General features: G+C 39.1%; 1 protein-coding gene across 2 annotated transcripts in view; it reads left to right on the top strand.

Moving 5' to 3' along the window:
* The window catches only part of GUCA1C (guanylate cyclase activator 1C), a 47420-nt gene that overhangs the window by 25726 nt on the left and 2092 nt on the right, over positions 1 to 19602 (top strand). The window contains exons 2-3 of one of the 2 annotated variants that reach the window (XM_064468268.1): positions 14740 to 14889; positions 17672 to 17759. In XM_064468268.1, the coding sequence (XP_064324338.1) occupies positions 14740 to 14889; positions 17672 to 17759 (238 nt within the window). Of the gene's footprint in view, positions 1 to 14739; positions 14890 to 17671; positions 17760 to 19602 lie in introns of those variants that run through there. The other variant, XR_010375586.1, reaches the window with a different exon arrangement.

Genomic DNA, 19602 nt, shown 5'->3' with positions numbered 1-19602 from the left:
GCATGTTCGTAGTCAGCAGGAGAGTCTAGATTTTCATGAACAATTTGAATAATTTGAATTTGAAAAATTAATAATTTGAGTGTCGCTCTCTCTACTTTTGCTTTAGCCACATTCTGAAATCCCATCTGGTTTAGATCGGGGCTTTAAAGGTAATCTCAAAGGAGTAAAGATAGTCACTAAACAAAAATAGAAACTTAAGCTGTAAGAGGTTAACTGTGACCATTTAAATGTAGCATTTGTCTTGAGTTCTGGTCATAAGCAAGACTCTGAACCTGAGAGATACAAATGTGAATAGAAAAAAAAAAAAGACACTTTCTGCGTAGTAACATGGGCGCCAAAGAATCATTACCAGGTGATGGACCTGCCCCAGAGATGCACCATTATTACAGCAAATTTATGAGAGAATGCCCATCTGGGCTACTTAGTCTGCATGAATTCAAGAAACTTCTAGGTCTGCAAGGGCTGGATCCACAAGGAGAGATATATATTAAACGAGTGTTTGATATCTTTGATCTGAACCAGGTAAACCATCTTTTCTTTGTTTCTTTAATCTCATACTATTGCTTTGTTTGTGAGTTATAGCCTGCAGGCTTCTTTTTGTGCACTGCTCACAAAAAATGCTCTTGTGGGGACAGGGTTGCCATTATGGTGCACTAGAAGTGAAGAAGTGGGACTGTGCTTTAAGGGCTTTGAGCAGGACTCTTGTCAGCACTTTCCAGGGGCACCTAAAAAATGTCAAGAAGCAATCCTGAAAATGACATGTAATTTACAGTTCACTGGTTATTCTTCTATCCTTTGATTGTCCTGAGCTTGTATGTAAGCATATGAAAATATTGTTATGCTCAAATACAAAGTTAGCAAGTCTTAACAGCAATGTTAGACAGAGAGGAAAATATGGTCTGCACTTAACCAATGATGAAGAGCAGCGAAGATAAACAGATTTGTCCAAAGTATTGTACTGAACCTGTGGCAGAGAGGAAAATGTAACTCAGATGAGGACATCACACCCAGTGCCCAAATTATAAGACCAGACTCCCTAATGACAAGGTGACGCATCTTCTCCAGGCTAATTTACACTCCCTGCTACTGCAACAACTGCTTGTGATTGCAGTCAGCTGTCCATAATGTAGCTGGATCCCAGAGAAATGATATATATTTTCTTTAGGTGTACAGACAAGGCCAAAGCCATGGTCATCTGGTACTTGTGTATAGCACCTTTCAACCAGGTGTAGAAAACCCTAGACCATGTGTCTGTGGAGGGAGAGGGCAAAAGACATCAGAGAATCTAAACACTGACAGACTGGCAGACAAGTGTGGGCTGTTTTCTAGGTGTGTCTTGAGCACTACCTCTTGCTTGTAAGGTCCTAGAGCTGGCCACATTAAGCCTTCCATTCACTGCAATGGTGGAGTGTCCCAGGGAACTGCCTGTCAGCACATGCTCTGCAGATTTGTGAAACCTTCAGATTCTGGGTTAATGTAAAAGTGAGGAGAGTGGAATAAAAGCAGGTTTCAGAAAGAGCATTTGCTCACCTTTAGTTGCTGTGGCAGTGGCCAAACACACTTAAAACAAAATGGGAACCCTCTGCTAATTGTTGCTTCTCTATCTGGTGTTTCAGAATTGTCGCCCCGCTCTGCAGGCTGTCATCACTCTCATACATGAAGCTCCCAAATTGCCAGATTGTGAACCTACTTTTCCCATAAGAAGTAGAGGGCAGATGCTTGGGGGGACATAATACATGTGTTTTAAACATAGAGGGACAATATGTATAGTGTGGAGGACGGAGGCAGGAGGAGCTGCACCAGGATTGTCAGCTGGAGAACATGCTGTCTTTTCAGCATGGCTTTCATTATCACCATCCTGAAAGATCTCAGCTGCTTCATCTGTGTGACTGAACTGCCTTTTTTACCAGGAACCTTCTTGCTGCATCTTTCTGAACTTTACCTTATCACTGTCTTCATCCTCATCTTCCTCTGATTAGCCAAGACCAATCAAGGCTAAAGGATGGAACAACAAAGTAATGGCCAGGAATTCAGAAAAACTGCTTCATCACCCATCATATTGCTAACCATCACATCTTTCAGGAACTCATCCTTGGGGAACAGCAGACCATGGCTATTTAATCAATACAAGAGAAAGCATTTACCCCTCCTGTCTTCTATGTCTCTATTATGTGACGCTTGGTGTCACACATACCAGACCAAAAAGGGGTGGCCTGCTTGATTACAGCAAACTGGGTGGGTTGGAACACCAGTCCCTCCACCAGAGAAGGCCGTCTGTGTCCAGCACCAGCACCTCACCATCTGCCAAACAGGGACTGGGCCACTCAGGTATAGCAAATCTACATGTTTGCCAGGCTTCACAGCTAAGGTCTTTTTTAAACTATCACATGCACGGCCATTGACAGAAACCGTGATCCTTGAACACCTCTTGGATGGTCTTAGCATAACATCTCTTCCAGTCCCTACAGTTATCCTTTTTTTTTTTTTTTCAGCTGTTTCACACCTAGGTTTGCTGAAAATTTCAGCTCTCTGTCTAATGTGGAGGTGAGCTGTGGTTACAGCAAGGAGATCTCAACCTGTAGATTAGCTTCCGAGCTAAAAGAAAAATGAGGAAAACAAAAGTGAGAAAATCAAAGTAGAGGAATAGCTATTAAACAATACAGCAGCTGGGAATCAAGCTAGAGTGTACCAAAGCTCAGAAATCCATGCTGATCACTAGCCTGTGAGTATTTGTAAAGGTATGCCAGGTATTGAAAGGATCAACCTTGCTAGGGAAGGATGTCAGGCAAACAAAACTAAATCTGGCATATTTGAGACCAACAGAGATTTTTAATCAGAATAAAAATGGAAAAGAACAATTTAATATGTGAGATTTCTATCCTGAGCCCACGACAACGTTTTACAGAGCTTTATTGATTTGTTGTATTTTAATCTCTATCCAGTATAATGATTGCATTTCTGCTACCACACAGCCTTTGTTTCTTTTTCTAACATTGTTAACAGCACTCTGTTTTCCTAAGTTTAATTATATTTTTCCCTTTTTTACCAAGACTAATGACCACTGTTTTTAAGGGATACTTTTAGAAATAACAAGCATCAATCAAACGCTTTCCAAGTACACAGTTATGATGCTTTTTATGTGCTTACGCTGGAATAAAGTGGCAACAGACCAGCCTCTCAGGGCAGGAGAAAAGAACATTGTATGTTATTGATGAGGTAAAATAAGAGGATCTCCTTATTCTATACACTCGCTTTTTGTCCTATACCCTTCCTACAGCTTTTTCTCCTCCCTGGGGTTTTTGGTAGAATTGTAGGCTTTGATCCTGAAAAGTGCTTTTAGTTAAGTACAGATGCGTGAAGAGTGGTCAATGGGTGGCTGACTGGGCGTATCACACTGTGGGCTCTGAAATGGCAGCTACGATTGAACAAATAAGGGGTCATTATCCTTCCATAACATTATGGAGAACATTAGGGCCTGTGCAATATTAAACAGATTATAATCTTTCATCTCCAAACCACAGAAGTTAACAGACATAAGTAGTTGCATGTACAACACACAAATACAGAAATAATTTTGTCATTCAAGTTTTTGCTTACATTCAGTTTCCTTCATTACTATAGCAACTTCTCAGGCTTATATATCAAAACTTTACTTCTTTTGCTACTGTATTCTTGTCTGGTTGTTGCTTTCTAATAAAGGGGTAATTATCCCAGTGAGTGGTGAAGTATACAAACCTTGATAGAAATTATTTCCTTTCTCTTAATAGTACCCTTTATATAGAAGTGCTGTTTAGCTTGGAGGTATTCTGTCATAGAATAAGATGATAAAACACTCTTAAAAGGTGCATAGACTTTCTCCTCTGTGTTTCTTGTATGCCCAGTCTAAAACCTCTAGCAAGTAAGGTGTGGAATATTAACCTCATAGGATGCCAATGGAATTTGGCAGGGGCTGGAGGTGGGGGGAAGGCAGTAATTATAGCTGCGACTTGCATTTCACCTCCTTGTTAGCCTTCTTTCTTCCACCTGAAGTCTGATACAGACACCCTTCTCGTACGTAGGATTTTCATTTAAACAAACAAACAAAAAACCCACAGAAAAAACAAAAAACAAAGTTGCCTGTACACTGGTAAAAAGTTTAAAAGGAAATATGGCAGCATGGTATTTTTTTGATGATTTGTGATATAATGAAAGCCTAGTTGAAGCTTGTTTCACTCAAGTCATCCATACACATACCAACAGGAATTCAGTTGCAAGCCAAACCTTATGATCCCCTGGATTTCTTTAGGTTAGAGATAATAGAGTAGTTCAGCTCCCCACTCATGGAAATGACTGTCAGTAGGTGTATGGCAGGGAGGGGTACATCTTGACAGCAAAATTCAATGTCATGTAGAGGCTGAGGTTACCTCTGGGTTTGGCAGCAGGCAGACCATGTAAGCTCAGAGCATTGCACTAACTTACCATGCCAAAGAAGCAATGCTACCATGGCTGTATGGCTTCTTGGACTCAGTTATCTTCTGTGTTTAAATGTGTCAGAGCACAGCACTGTACAGGTATTCATGCCTCTGGCTCAACAGGGTGCACCTACTCAATGTGTAAATGCTGTTTGCAGTCAGTGTCTCTTTCTATTGGAGATTAGCAACATAGGCTACGTCCTAAAAAGCTTTCTTCTCAGGAGCATATTAAATAAATTAAATATATTTCTCATGTGTCTCCTGTGCAGACCACCAGCTCTTTCATAATTAAATGACCTTATACACCAAGTATGCAGATGTCTTTAATTTTTCCATGTTTCTTAAAAACAACGCTTCTAGGTCAAGACTTTCCTTGGATTTCATCCTTTTCTTGACCTCTGTGGGATGCTTTGCTAATAAATAAACAAACAAATAAATAAATAAATAAATAAATAGGCTAGTGAAGTTTGAAATCTGTTCATCATTCTTAGCTCCAGTGAAAAATAAAGATGCTGAACATTCAGAAATGTAATTGCAAAATTAATTTCCCTTGAGATTATCATGAGGAGTGATCCATGAGTTTTGGGGTTTTTTTTATCTTGTTTTCTCCCTACACCCCGTCCCCCCTTCTGCTGAGGAGGGAAGTGATAGAGCAACGTGGTGGCACCTGGTGTCCAGCCAAGGTCAAACCACCACTTTCTTTTAAAATTTAGAGTAGTTCTGTAACAAACTAGAGTTCATCTGACATCACTATGCAGATTAGAAGTATAAAAAAGATTTTAAAATTAATCCATTTTAAAATCTAAAGAAGAAAGTTAAAACAGGCTGTTTGATGTAGAACAGAAAATAAAAAATGCAAAAATGTCTTACTTCAATAGTTACTTCAATAGTTACTTCCTCAAAGAATAAGAGTCTCCCTTCACTCCTCGTTCTTTGCACAATGCTGACAAGTGTTGGCAGGCAGACCACCCTTCCTTTTTTCCTCACCCTAGCTCCTTCCTCACTACCCTGCTGTGTTTTTATAGCTCAGATTTTCAGGTAGACTTTTCAACATCTGATTCTGTGTTCTGGCTATAAATAGATGTTATCCTTTCTGGTTATAGGGACATGAATGGGATTAGCCAACTAAATCTTCTCAGGTATTGTAGTAGAAGGAAATGTGAATCATCTGGCCATGAAATTCTCTATGAAAGCAGTGGTTGCACCTCATATTCCAAGAAAAGTATGCAGATGTTCACAGAAAGATGTAATATTTTTCAGAGGTGTTTTGATGATAAATGTAACTCATTCGTCATTTGACTTTCAGTTGTTTTCTCCTTCCACTTTTTCCCCCTTCCTAAGAATTGTGGGAGACAGAGGAATACCATTTTCATTGATATGAGGCAATTAGTTGCCACAGATTCTAGTAAAGACATTATTTTGTTAAAGACTGACATGGCTCGACTATGCAACAGTTACCTAGCATTTTGTGACAGCTGCCTTACATGTTCTTATTGACCGCATAAATAGCTCTTAAAAGATAAAATAAAATGACTGCTAGTGAGCAGTACTTCAAACTACCTGGAACCTAAGTATTGTGCTTCCACCTTGGGGTTAATTATAATGGCTCAGGGCATCTTTGCAAAGTCGTCTTTGCTGGAAAATTTAATCTTCAGTTGAGCTTCCTTTCCTGTCTTGTTCTGATGTGTCCTCAGGACCAGGAATAGCTGCCTAAAGAACTGCCTAGACTGTTTGCTGCATCCTTAAATGTTTGCAGGCATTACCAAAGTTGACACAACAGAACTGGGTGCAATAGTTAATAGTTATCCAAAGCAGGGTGATAGTTATAGAAATATTTTCCCAGTCTTTCCTGAACAACTTTCTCCTCTTTTGTATCCTGAGTCTTCAAATAGTTGTGCAAACATAAGTTCAGCTGCACATACAATTTTAGGGATGTCTTCAGGCTGAAATGAGTCTCTGGACAAGTACACTTTTCTTAGCTTACTCTAACCATCCAGCTTATCCAAGGCAGTAAGGCTGCAGCAACAGCATCTGCATTACACACTGCACTATGGGGCCAAGAGCCATATAAGCTGGTATTGTGGTTGGCAAGACATGCTACATTTTATGCGATTCCTTTTCTGTGGTTCTTGTGCTGGCCCAGCATGTGTGGACAGCACTACCACTTTGCCCAGAGAAGTCTAACTCTTGCTTTTTCTGGTTTTGAACCCTCTTTCACTTTCACAATCACCTCTTAATTAGTCTCCACAACAAAAAAATGCTTAGAAAATTTATTTCTTTTCATGACAGTCATAGCTATCACATTGTAGAGTCAGCAATAAAAGCCTGTGTGTCAAAAAAAAATTAATCAGCTTCTAAACCAAGGACTAGAAGAAAATAAGAATGAAGAAATCTCTTAGCCAGAAAGATTCTTCTGTCAGAAGTAACAAAAATCTAAAGCTGTTATTACCTGAAATATTTGGGCTTTTTACAGTTGACATGTACATGTATAAATCCTTTTCCCATTCGTTTCAGACACAATCCAAAAAAAACAACAAGCCAAATCATTTGAGTCTCCTTAATCTGGAGTAATGTTGCATAAAATTATCTCAAATGTAACGTAACTAGCCTGATTACTGTAAATACAGAGGAGGTTAAATTATGCTTTGCTACGTTCAAAGCAGTGTAGTCATATCACTTTTGTCAGCATGCTTATGTGCCTTTGAAAGGTACTGTACCCTTATTAAAAATTCCATGGAATAGAAGCTATGTTCTATGAATATTTCACCTGGCTCCACGAAGTAGAACTCTATTTATTTATAGACTGTTGTAAAGAATGTCTTTGTTCTACTTCTTAACTACCTCCAGAATTTTTTTACATCCAATTTTATATATTGATTCCAAAAAGGAATCTATTACTTCGTAAGGACTTCCCACAATTATTTGTGCAATTTCACAATATTAATTTTGTTTTCTAGTGGCTTGGCACAGGATTTACAGCTGTGATAGTACTAACTTATGCTATAATAATGTGTCATTACCAGCTAAATGCCTACGTTAACTTTATCATTAAAATCATCACTTGCTTAATGTCAGTACAGTTGAATTCTTGACTATAGGATTTGATGGTATGAGTTATGATCTAAAAGTTTAAGACCAGAGGTACTTCCCCAGCAGTGGCACAGCATCAAACATGGAAGGCTGATTCTTTATATGGGATATTAAAGTGAAGCCTGTCTCGGATTTCTATTACAGCATTGCAGAATTCAGCAGGGTAACCTGAATGTCCAAGAAATTTTCTCTTTAAAAACAAAATTTCAAAATATGTAGGCAAGTGGTATTAAGTAATAGCCCAGGTGAATTTTCCTTGTATCACAATCTGGATGCTTTGGGGGATTGGATTAAGCTATGCAGTGGGTCAGTGGTGCTCACAGTGCACACCGTGGAGTGTACCCACCTCGTTAAATAGCCTCTTCCTTGCCCTCTGTGCACAGCGTGTCCAGGCTCAGGCTCACTGTGTTTACAGTAGAGATCTGCTGCATGTGGACAGTAGGTCCATCACCCCGTAGAGCATGTCCAGACCAAAGACACGGTTTGTGCATGGTGCGAGGTCAGATGTACTACATCCACCAACGCTTTGACACCTGGCTGTCAGGAGTCCCCTTCCACACTAGGACCCCGCACCTGAGATCCACAGCCTGTAGGTCCTGTATGACGCTGTAATGCCAACTACGTTACACGAGACCTAGAGAAAATTAATCACTGCATTGGAAACAGAGAAATCAATGGCAAAATGTACTGACAATAAAAATTAAGCACTCTAGAGGTTTGGTCAAGTGATCCTTTGTCTTAATGTTTTTGCCTTGATTTTTTCTTTAACATGGATTAAATTTGTACCACATACGTTTTTACTGAATGTCCTGCAGAATCAAATGTAGCAAAACTCAATATGAGTCACGATAGAAAGGGAGGAATATGAAAGAATGATGAAGTACAATTTTATTTAAAAATAATCTTCATAGTCTACAAAGTCTCCCATTGAGTTGTGCTACCTTAGTTCCTACACTCCCTGACTGTTTTTAGAACAAAAGAAATGAAAAAAAGGGTTTAGAGTTGTTTCCCCTGCAGTTAGTCAGTGACCAATACTACACATCAAACTGAAGCAATTACACTTTTCTAACGACATGTGTAGGGCTTCTTTGAAAATTTCGTTTAAGTGTAAACAAATTATGTACTCTGCAGCTTTCACTGAGCTTAAAAAGTGCTTGGAGCATATTACTACCATTAACAGCTAACACTGTAATTTTGTCACATTACATGAATAGGCAATGAAGATTAGCTTTGTACTATTAATCATAATTACTTTTAAATACTACTTGTTAAATTATGATGTAGACAAAGGGGAAGGTAATTTTAATGAGAAACAGTTCAGGAATCTGCTTCTTTTATTTAAAGAAATTTTAAGCATTTTTTAAAAGTGCAACTGTCTTTTTTTTTCTATTTTTTTTCCTTATTAATTATGAATAGAGCAGTCAGAGGCTACTCCAGGTTTATATTTTCTTCTTTTCCCCTTTACCATTTAAGTGTTGCTTTGAAACATCCAAAACTATGCAATCATGTTTCACACATTTGTTGGTGACAATGATGCTGATGAACCACACTCCGGATATAATAATTGCAGAAAAAAATGCAGCAGAAATTGGATGATCTGTTTTAACTAACTTGGCAACAAACTCATGTAATGACAATAAATTGGTAACTGCTTTCTTGGGACAAAACGTGATCTATAATTTCCCATTTTTACAGAAATAAAAAATGCCTGCTAGGAAAAGAAGGTAGAGATTATTAACTTTTTTCCTTCCCTGAGGTCCTTTATCTTTTAACACCAAGTAGTTTAGGGAACGATAGTATATGTGATTAACTTTTAGGAGCCTTCTTGCATATATCCCTTGAGACATTAATTCCTAAAAACATTATCGAGGAGCACCTGAGATTATCTGCCAAAAAGAGCATCTTTGCCACTAGAAGGCATATATGTCTTCAAAGTGCTTTTCCTGGGTGTTTGTTCTGCTGCATTCTTGGGTTTTTCAAACAAGAAAAATTTGCTTGAAATCTCAGCAAGAAATTTGCTGAAAAATGCATTATGTGGTCATGGCTGCCCTTCTTAGTCTTCTCTCTCGACTACTGCTTTGTTTTGAGATAAGATGCTCCTAAAAGCATGGGCAAAGAGGCTCAAAATTAGGAGTGCAGAAAGCTGAACCCCACCACCCCAGATAGCAGAGGGTGAGGTCCCTGAGCACATGCTTTCCTTCAGTACAGTGCTGTGCCATGCTGCAGGCTGAGTGCAGGACCCAGCCCAGTGCCTTGGTGATTTCCCTGTCTCCCTGCTGCTCCAGTAATCTTGAAATTAAATTGTGAGTGATGGCAGGGAGCTGGGAGGTATCTGTTAATTTTAAAGAAATAACATTGTCATCTTAGCATTTTGCATTTCACCAGGTCTTACCAGAGTAGCCTACAAGCCTGGGAGCCAGGAGACGTAGCTGGCTCTGCATTTCCAATTCCTCTGACCAAAGGTCCTGGTATTTTCTAATTCCCCAAATCTCACATATCCTTTTTGTCTGGGCAAAGCAGAACCCCGTGTAACAGTCTGGTCAATAAAGCCTCATCTCTTTATGTAACAGTGGGTATGCAACTATTACAAAACCACTTAATGATCTGCTGCTCCTAATTCCCTGCTTCGCTCTTCATCCTTATCTAATAGCCTTTGCTTGCAGAGAGGCTCTCCTCAGGCCATGACAAATGCCAGCTTTGTTTACTTAGGAAACTGGTGATTCTGGCCACAGCCCATAGGGGATCTGCAGCTCTCTCCAAGCTCCAAACTCCAGTATCAGAACTTAGAGACATGTCAAAGTAATAGAGTCACAAGTAGCTCTGTATTTCTTCAATAATATTCAACCTTTAAGGAACAGCTGAAAGTCTTCAGAAGCAAAAAGAAAGCAAGGAAATGGGGGAAGATGAAATGGAGTGAAATGAATCCTCCTTTAGGTTTCTGAGGGCAGAGAAAGCAGCATTATATTTGAAACAGGGTCTATGGAGAAAGGGAGAAGCTGATAGGATTAGCTATAAATTTCACAGTTATTCTTAGCTGTTGTAATCTGCTGTTTGACCTACGCCTCCTCCCTCTGCCTTATGAGGTTTAAGTAGGATTCTGAAAGACGGGGTGGGGAGGGAGGGTGTCTTAATGTCCTAAGCCCTAGGTTTGAAATACCTAGACTGTCTATAATTGCCCACTTGTTAATCCTGATAAAGCCTGTTGAGCTATTCTCCTGGTGTTGGGTTGAGTTTAGAGATTTTTCAGGAGCAAATTCGAAAACAAGACACTGCTTATTGTGTATAGACTCTTAGTAGAGTCTTCGGTACTCCAAGTAAGATGATGAGTTCACTCATCATAGGGTTTTGCGGGGACAGAAATCTGCTCTTCCCACATACATAGCCGTGGTGTGCTGTGGGAGATGGCTGGCTCACTATCCCAGTAGCACCGCATCAACTTGGGTAGGAAATCACGTTCAGGTAAGAGCTAGGCAGCCAAAACAGTTCCGATCGTTTTGGCACAACCTTGAATGACTGTGCCGTTTAAAATCAGCTGTGTATCCACAGCTGATGAGTCACTTATTTTTAATCTGTATTCAAATAGTTTGAGGCTGTGAGCGCTTTTAAAGACCTGTGAAGGGCTGGGGTATTAACTGCTGTTGTGTAACGCCTCACTGCCTGACTTTGCCCTCACAGGACGAACATCCCTGTCCTCCAGCAACTGCACGTAAACTGACATTCTGAAGGAAAAACATCCCATAAAAAGATAAAATCAAATTGCTTTCTCTTCAGGAGATGCAGTAACTAAGGAACAATTGAAATGGGGCCTAGGGCCCGGGCAGGGGCAGTCAGGGCTGGTGGTGCCCTCAGGGCAGTGAGGATCAGGTTTGTATCATCAGCAAATTCTCCTTCCAATTTTGGAGCCTTCTTTTGTCTTTGTTTTGCGAATCAAACTCTTCCAAGCTGCTTAAAAAAACCACTCATCAGGGAAAGCAAAACAAGTTACAAAACCACAGCATCAAAGGGCACAAGCACACGCGCAACCATAATGCATCCCTGAGATTTGAGTTTATCTGGTCAAGCCATGAAGAGACTAAAATAAAAATATCTATTTTTATTACGTCTACTATGCTAAGCAGAAAGTCCAGAAGACTCTGGGGCATGTAAAAGAAGTTTTGAACCCATCTTTCTGGTGTCCCTCGAGCCCACTCCTCAGAACTGCGTTAGAAGATTTCTGCCCCCGCTATTCTACACCAAACCCAGAGGAGGTACGCTGTGAGCTTACCCCAGCTGGCTCTGTGTGTACAGGCAGGAAAGGGAGCAGAACTTCACCGCCCGTCCAGACGCCCATGGTAACCCAGTGTAATTGTGCTGCAGCTGAGGAAGGCATGGCCAGCACCATATAGACACAGAAAATAAGCCTTCACACACACAAAATGCATCCATCACCCAAACCTGTCCCGTGTCCTAAGCTGTCAAATAAGCAGGTTTCACCAGCGTTAACGCCATTTAATAAAAATATTGGAAATTTGCCCTTTGGAATAGCAGAGTAAAGTACCAGAAGTAAATTATTTATATCTTCCACCACTGGTAATCAGCTCGGCTTATTAAGTTGTTGGGTTTATTTTTAATTTTATTTTATTATTATTTACTTTATTAGTTTTTTAGTAGCCCTTTGCTTGTGAATTACTGACTTCCTAATGAGCAACAGACACTTTACTGTGTGCGCTGCACAGAGTGAAGTTTTACAGAGCCCACAGACATGTAAGGACCTACCTAGATACTTGTATGGTGAATGGTTATGGAGCAGCAGATGGGTAAATCAGCATGGCAGTATTATTTTAATAACATCATAACAACACATTTATTGTATTATTTGCTGTACTCACAGAAACACAGGATGATCATCATAGATTACTGTTATGATTTTTTTTATTATTTAATGTACTATTCTGAGGCTGTTGGATGCCACTGTAAAAAGCATAGTATTTCTCTTTATCTGAGAAAGCTCTGGATATGTGTAACAAGATGGCCATAGCCTTCTGCATCACATAAAAGTTTGCTTTTCTACCTACAATGTATGTTTGTTGGTCTAGAAAGGAAAACCAGCACATTTCTCATCAATCCTGGTTCTAGAACATGCAGGTAAACTGCCTTCTCAGTATTCCTATTTCTGGTGCACCGGCTGCTGAGATTAACATGTCACCAATGGTCTTTGCATTTCTACAGAATGTGGCTGGGCCTTTACCAGCAACTACAATTTCTCTCAGTTTTTTTTCAGAGGTGGGGTTTTTTGACCTTGGCCTTCAGTCCCTCCCTGCTTGGTGCAGGCCAGATGATGCACCAGATCATAATTACATACTTGAACACATTAAGCTGATTATTACATTTTCCAAACTTCTGATATTTTGTCAGAGTAATAACAGTGACACCAGGACGTAGGATGAAGGCAAACAAAATGCTGTTTTCCAAAATCCAAAGTGAAATGTACGGGAGAAAGAAGAAAATTAATCTCGTCATGGACATCCAGCAAGCCTAAAATTAATCTGTAGTTTCAATCAGTAGTATGAAATGCAATAAGAAAGCAGCTATGTGAAATGCATCTAACCACATTCTTAATAGAGCTATCAAAACAGATGATGGAAATGTAATCAGCAAAATAAACCTTGCCCTCCAGTAAAATACTCAATGAGATCCTTCTTGAAATAACACTTGCAAAATTGAAGTTCAAGCTGGTGTGCCAAAAAGAAGCATAAAGTTTGTGGTACACAATATGTCATTTTTTGGTAAAGCATCTGCTTTTAATACTGGGTCCAATCTTGTTTGAAAACTACATGCAGTTACTGCCAAATTTCATTTAATCCCAAACAGTTGTTGAATGATGTCTCTGCCTTTGCTGAGTTTGCTGTGACTGCAATTACAGTAAATCCAGCAACCACAGCAGAACCTGCACAAAGAGTTTGTGAAGCAGCAGTCAGTCTTCACAAGTTATGCACAGCCCATATCTGCATGTACATTGAATCCAGTGTGTTTGACACACCAGATTTACCTCTTTTAAGTGCCCCTCTGTCAAACAGCCTAACACAGAAATCTGCACGCACTACAAGTATAGCAATGAGTCGCACTGCACCTTTACAGGACTTTTTTTACTTTAGTCTGGTACAGTCTCGAGGGCCGATTAATGCCTGCTGGTTGCAAAACCTCAACTGGCAAGACATGTGTTGGTGTATAACAATAAGTAGCATGCTAAAACCTATGAGATACTCGTCCAACCTTCTCTTCTCAATCACAGGCCATCTGAAACTGATGACAGTTTTTCCAAGGTTTTCCAAGCGATTGGATTCTGATCAATATGAAGATTGCAAGGTTAAATTTACCAGCTGTTAATTCTTTATATATGCACATGAGAAACAGTTGGAGCAAGTACTGTCCAAAGTCAGCAACTGTTTCTTCCATCCTCACCACATTTTTACAGAAACAGAGGAACTGTCACAGTAGCTTAGACTACCTGACCATGGAGGCCTGTCCTTGACAGGTTTCCATCACTAGCTTCAGAGAAGTAAGCAGAAAACATGGAATTAAATAGATCTGAAATGCTCTTTCCCTATGAATATCCCCCCATCCACACTATTTAGAAACTAGTTTATGATTTGAAGGCACGCAAAATGTATTCATCAAAGAGACCTGATGTTTATATGGAAAAAGCACAGTACCTGGAGTTCGTGCCAGATTATTGGTTACCATGTACAACACTTACTACATGATCTCTCAGATGAGTAACACCTGGAGCAGGTCTGTTGCACTGGAAATCATCCATAGTTCTGCAGTACCCATATGAATATAAGCAACTCCACTGGAGACGTCTCATTAGTACCAAACCAGATATCCCAGCCTCCCCTTTCCACATGTGGTAGTCTACCACAAAACTGTTTCTCTTCTCCTCAAAAAATATCAATAACAATTGCTCAGGACAGATTTGCCCCCACCCCTACTGCACCCAGCTTCCAGGGAAGTACAAAACTCTCTGTGCTAATGGCCCTTCCTATACTGCTTCCAGGTGAGCGCATCCTTTTTAAACAGCACAGGAGATTTCTACGTTAAGGTACTTTATAAATCAGTGTGTATTACAGCTAATTCGATGACCTGTTTCTGTGAAATTGCCAGAATGAACAGAAAACCAATGTTGTTAAATTGTTTTTTTTTTTCCTCTTTCTCTTAGGATGGATTTATAGACTTCTTGGAGTTCATAGCTGCAATAAATTTGGTTATACGAGGGAAAATTGACCAGAAATTGAAATGGTATTTTAAGCTATACGATGCTGATGGAAACGGATGTATTGACAAAAAAGAACTATTAAGCATATTCACGGTAAGCAAGTTATGACCAATAGCAAGAGCATTTGACATAGTACATTGCCCCTGAAACAGTGGTTTCATCATGCGTTGTAAATGGATTGTCTCTACTTTACCTGATGTTTTACAGTTTTAAGACCAGAATTGTTCTGGCAAGTGACACTCCTTCCATTAGTTTCTTGCTTATTGAAGTAAACATATCTAAGCAGTATTTTACTTTAAGCCATAGTTCTACAAATATAATGCTTTACTGAAAGTGAAAAACTGTAGAAACAGCAGAGGAATTATTGTGATAAACTATACTATAAGGCAAGGTAGAACTGAAGCAGCATAATGAATAAAACAGCTGATTACAAGTGTATGTGCCAGTCTAATTTGGAAAACTGGCATCTCAAACTGAACTTGCTGCAAGAAACAATATAGGTGTCATCAAAGTATTCCACTACTTAAATTTTTCGAAAGGCTTTTAGATTTGTTTACTACAAATGCCATTACCCTTATTTTGAATTGGGGAAATTTAATTTTATCGTTAAACCATGCGGTGACATTTGGATACAAATATTGTAGAAAATTTTGCAGAAAACAGGTCCATTTCAAACCCATAAAACCAAAGCAGTGTAATTCTTTAAAATTATTTCTGTATCTTTCAACCTACTCTAGTGAAATAATATTTTACACTTCAGTGGCTGCTTTCATCCAAAAGGTATGATAGGGTTCCTTGCAGATATGAATGACTTAATTTAATACTGCTCCCTAAATGTACGGGACTTGTTACAGATCAAGGTTTTGCTGCAGGGAACATAAAATCTAAATAGGGATTTAATGTCATAATAAACAAGGCACATACTTTGCCTGGATTCTGTGTTACTGCTGGTGTCTGACTAGTAACTGTTAAGAGACTTTCAAAAGCTGCTACCCAAGTTAAAAAGAACTGGAGCCAGGTGGAGCCATGGGGTCAAACAAATAAAGTTGATGCATCACCTTCCAAAGAGCAGCTTTCTAAAGGTAGAAGAGGCTGCATCTCCCAGATTTCTCCTCGTTCAAGACTAATTACATCTTCCTTTTGCAGATATTCTCCATAATTTTTCACCCAGAGGCAATGAGGCAACTGTGTTTTGTCTTGGGCTTTATCCAAAAAGAGAATTAAAAGCCTTTTAATGTAAAGAAGATTTATTTTTCAACTTACCTTGTTTTAAAACCAGCTGAAACTTCTGTGTGTTTTCTTCTTTTTTGGAGTACGAAAATTTTAACTTAAACCTGCTTAAGTTATTTGACCAAGACTAGAGAAAATCAGTGGGCTCCAAACAAAAATAAAAATACAGGCCCACAGCCATTAAGAGCCCTGCTTATACTAAGCATCAGTAAACAAGGGCTTGTCCAAAAAAAAATGTCATACCTGAGACATTAACCGAAATCACAGAACTCAGTCTATTAAAAATTCACCTGTCCCTACAGCTATACAAACTTTGGACCAGCAGATCATTATCAAAGATCAAAATTTCTTCCAGACAACCATGCACCCTCTCAGTGCCTTTTAACAGCCCAGTTATTTTCTTTTATTATTTAAGGTGATTCTGTGGTAGTCAGTGGTTCAAGTACTTCAGGAGCCACTGCTTTACTCTTAGCACTACAACATATTTAACTGTGGCAGAGGCATAACCTTCTGAAGACTGCATCAGGGTCAGACATATAAAACAGCAAAAGTACCTAAAGTATGAGTTAGTAACACAAACAACTTTATGTACCTATTTTTGTAGAACTCTTCCTGACATTCTTAACTCATTTGTGCAAAGTAAGATAAAGACAGTGATGGTCAAGAATCCACATCTGTGCTGAGTAGGTTTAACTTATGTTTTATTTAAATATAATGAGTTTTATTTTAATATATTTAAATATATTATTAATAATAACATAAAAATAAATGTATTGAAATATGATAAATATTATCTTACACAACATAGTTCATCTCAAGATACTTCAGGTGTAGAAAAACAAATTCTATAGTATGCCCATTATGAACATATCTGCATGTGTGTTTATACTTATATATGTATGTATTTTCCCAGTCACTTACTAATTGTGATACTGAGTTTGAGTCCAACTCTGTAAACATATGCTTGTTGCTTCTGGACCACTGGCTATTAACATAGAGGCTCCTATTTTATTAACCTGAACAATCACCATAACACAAAAATTACTGTCTCAGTGAGTGGGATACAATTTTGCAAAACTATTCATGTGTACCTTTACTCCAAATAGCATGTCGCTTTGCCACAGAAAAAGCAGAGGGGAGACTTCTGGTTTTCTTAATTTCTTTGGAAGATAAATTCTGCCAACTTCCAGGACTGCTGGTCTGATTTTATTTGTGATTACTAAGTTAAACATGTCTTAACAGAAAAATGACTTAGGCTTTCTCCTCATGTGCTTTCAGCTGTGAAAAATAATACAATATTTAAATCACACAGACAATAGGGCACTTTCCAAAGACACAGAACTCTCTAGGGCAAGATAAAAATGTTGGTGTGGAATCTAAAGCGTATTGCAGAGCAGAGGTGTTACATGGTTTCAGAAGACCTTCAGAGATATGTAAATTGAACTGTAATCTTCAGGCTGTGTTATGTTAATTAAATTTCCAGTCCTCATTACTGAAGATTTACTTGAAATAGCTATTTATTTAGCGATTTTTGAAAGGGTTGGTGAACTAAAGAGCTGCATTGCAATTACTGCGTTGCCAGTGTATTGTTTTCACAACTCAATGGAAAAAAGTCTGAAAGAACTTTCTGCATTTCTTCCTTCAGGCTATCCAGGCTATTAATGGCCACACCAACATGTCTGCTGAAGAGTTCACAAACGTGATTTTTCAGAAGATAGATCTGAACAATGACGGTAAGAATCTAGGCTTTCTTGGCATTGGCAGGGATTTTCCCCCTTAAGGAAGTACAGGATCAAGAGGGGAGTGGAACACAGTCCTGAAGAACTGACTGTTTTAGACAAACTGAAAGCCTGAATCTGTTCTTCTTTATCTGTATTACTTCAGCTTCATAGTAAAGTGTAAATCAACTGGGTTTATTAAGCTCACATAGGAATTACATGCAGTAGGGGCTAAAACACTAAAGCACTGTTCATTCAAAATGTCAGTACTCTGGTTGCACAGCAAACTGAAAGTGTGATTCAGGTTTTTTTTTAGTATATTTGTGTTGGCTTAATCTATCTAAAGTGGATAAGAAAACCAATTAAGATGCATGATTGCACAGGCTCTAGCATGTTCTGAAGATTGGACAGCATACTGGATGTCCCTTGAAGGCTGATCGTTAACACACACTACGACACATGCTACTGTTTCTTCTCAGGATAGCTAGATTAAGCCAATCAGACTTGTATTTGGAAACTAAAATTTTAATTCACTGCTTCAGAGCTGCTTCTAGTAGAAAACCTGCCCATGGAAATGTCCCCCCTCATACTTCTAATCATGAAGATCCTCCTTCCACTGGCAAATCATTTTACATCAATTACTGCAATCATTGAAAAAATAGGAACATTTGGAAAGCATCAGAGAGCAAAATCAGATCCCAGCCAGGAATTTCGGGCTTTTTTTTTCCTTTTTTTCTGGTTTTATTTGATGTGTTAAGGTTACTTTTAAAAAATCTGTTTGCAATATATAATCAGAGTATAAACAGTGATCTAGTGATGCATGTGAATAACTCATAGAGGATTTTTCCCCACCTGCTTGGCCCATCTTTTGAGTGAAGGCAAAATACCAAAGAACCCCAAATTACATATAGTCATATTCTAGAATCTAACCCAAATTCTATGATTAGTCATACTTTGGCCCCTGCTTTGACCATATGTTTACTGCTAGTAATAACTGTAGCTGAGCTAGACCATCAGCTGAAAAAACACATTTTGTGTTTTATGTTTTAGTGCTGAAATACCAGAACATGAATTATTCAGAATTATCTTCACTCCCATTAACTCCCATTTCAAACTGCTTTCCATAGTTAGTTATTTTTCTTAAATAGCTGCAGAGCAGTAGGACTACCTCCACCTGAGGAACGGGACAAATTTTACGAAGTTTAGCTTAAACTATGCTACCTCCTTGTAGCTTCTTATAAAAAAGGGGGCAAATAGACAAATAAGTTGCAATGTCCTTCCTCACATTAAAATACAAGAAATAGTCCCATGGTTGTAGGGAGCAATTCTTAAAACATATCTCCTGATGGTTCTGCAATTTCTTTTCATTAGCTCAAGGAAATCTGAGACCTGTCACAGTCATAGTGAGTCTGGGCATGCCAGTGTAACCACATCTCAGTGTTACCTGCAGTGGTTTTTGTATGCTTGCACTCCGGTATTGGTACTTTGAAATATATAGCCTGGGATCAAGAGGAGGGAATTCAAGACCAGTTGACCTGCATCAGCAGGAAAATGATGCAGCATTTCCATCTGATGAGTCCAGGAAACCCATCCAAACAAAGCCCTCAAAGGCAATTCAGAGGGAAGGAGATGGACATTAAGTGGAGTGCCTGGGATAGGAGGAGAGATTGTAGGAAGCGAGTGGCTGGGTAGCAAAGCAGGACACAGACAAGCATATGGAGATGGCTTGTTCTGTCTCTGCTCCCAGCATGATTATATTAGGCACTGGGATTGAAAGAGGAAGTGTCAGCATCCTCAGGACACAGCACGCCAGCCCCTGGAGAGGGTCATACTCCTCTCACTGAAGCTTAAGAGCCAG

This window comes from Phalacrocorax carbo, chromosome 1 (genome assembly GCF_963921805.1).
Source record: "Phalacrocorax carbo chromosome 1, bPhaCar2.1, whole genome shotgun sequence".
Lineage (NCBI taxonomy): Eukaryota > Metazoa > Chordata > Aves > Suliformes > Phalacrocoracidae > Phalacrocorax > Phalacrocorax carbo.
Note: the sequence above shows the minus strand (reverse complement) of the source record. Positions and strands in the feature narration are given on the sequence as shown.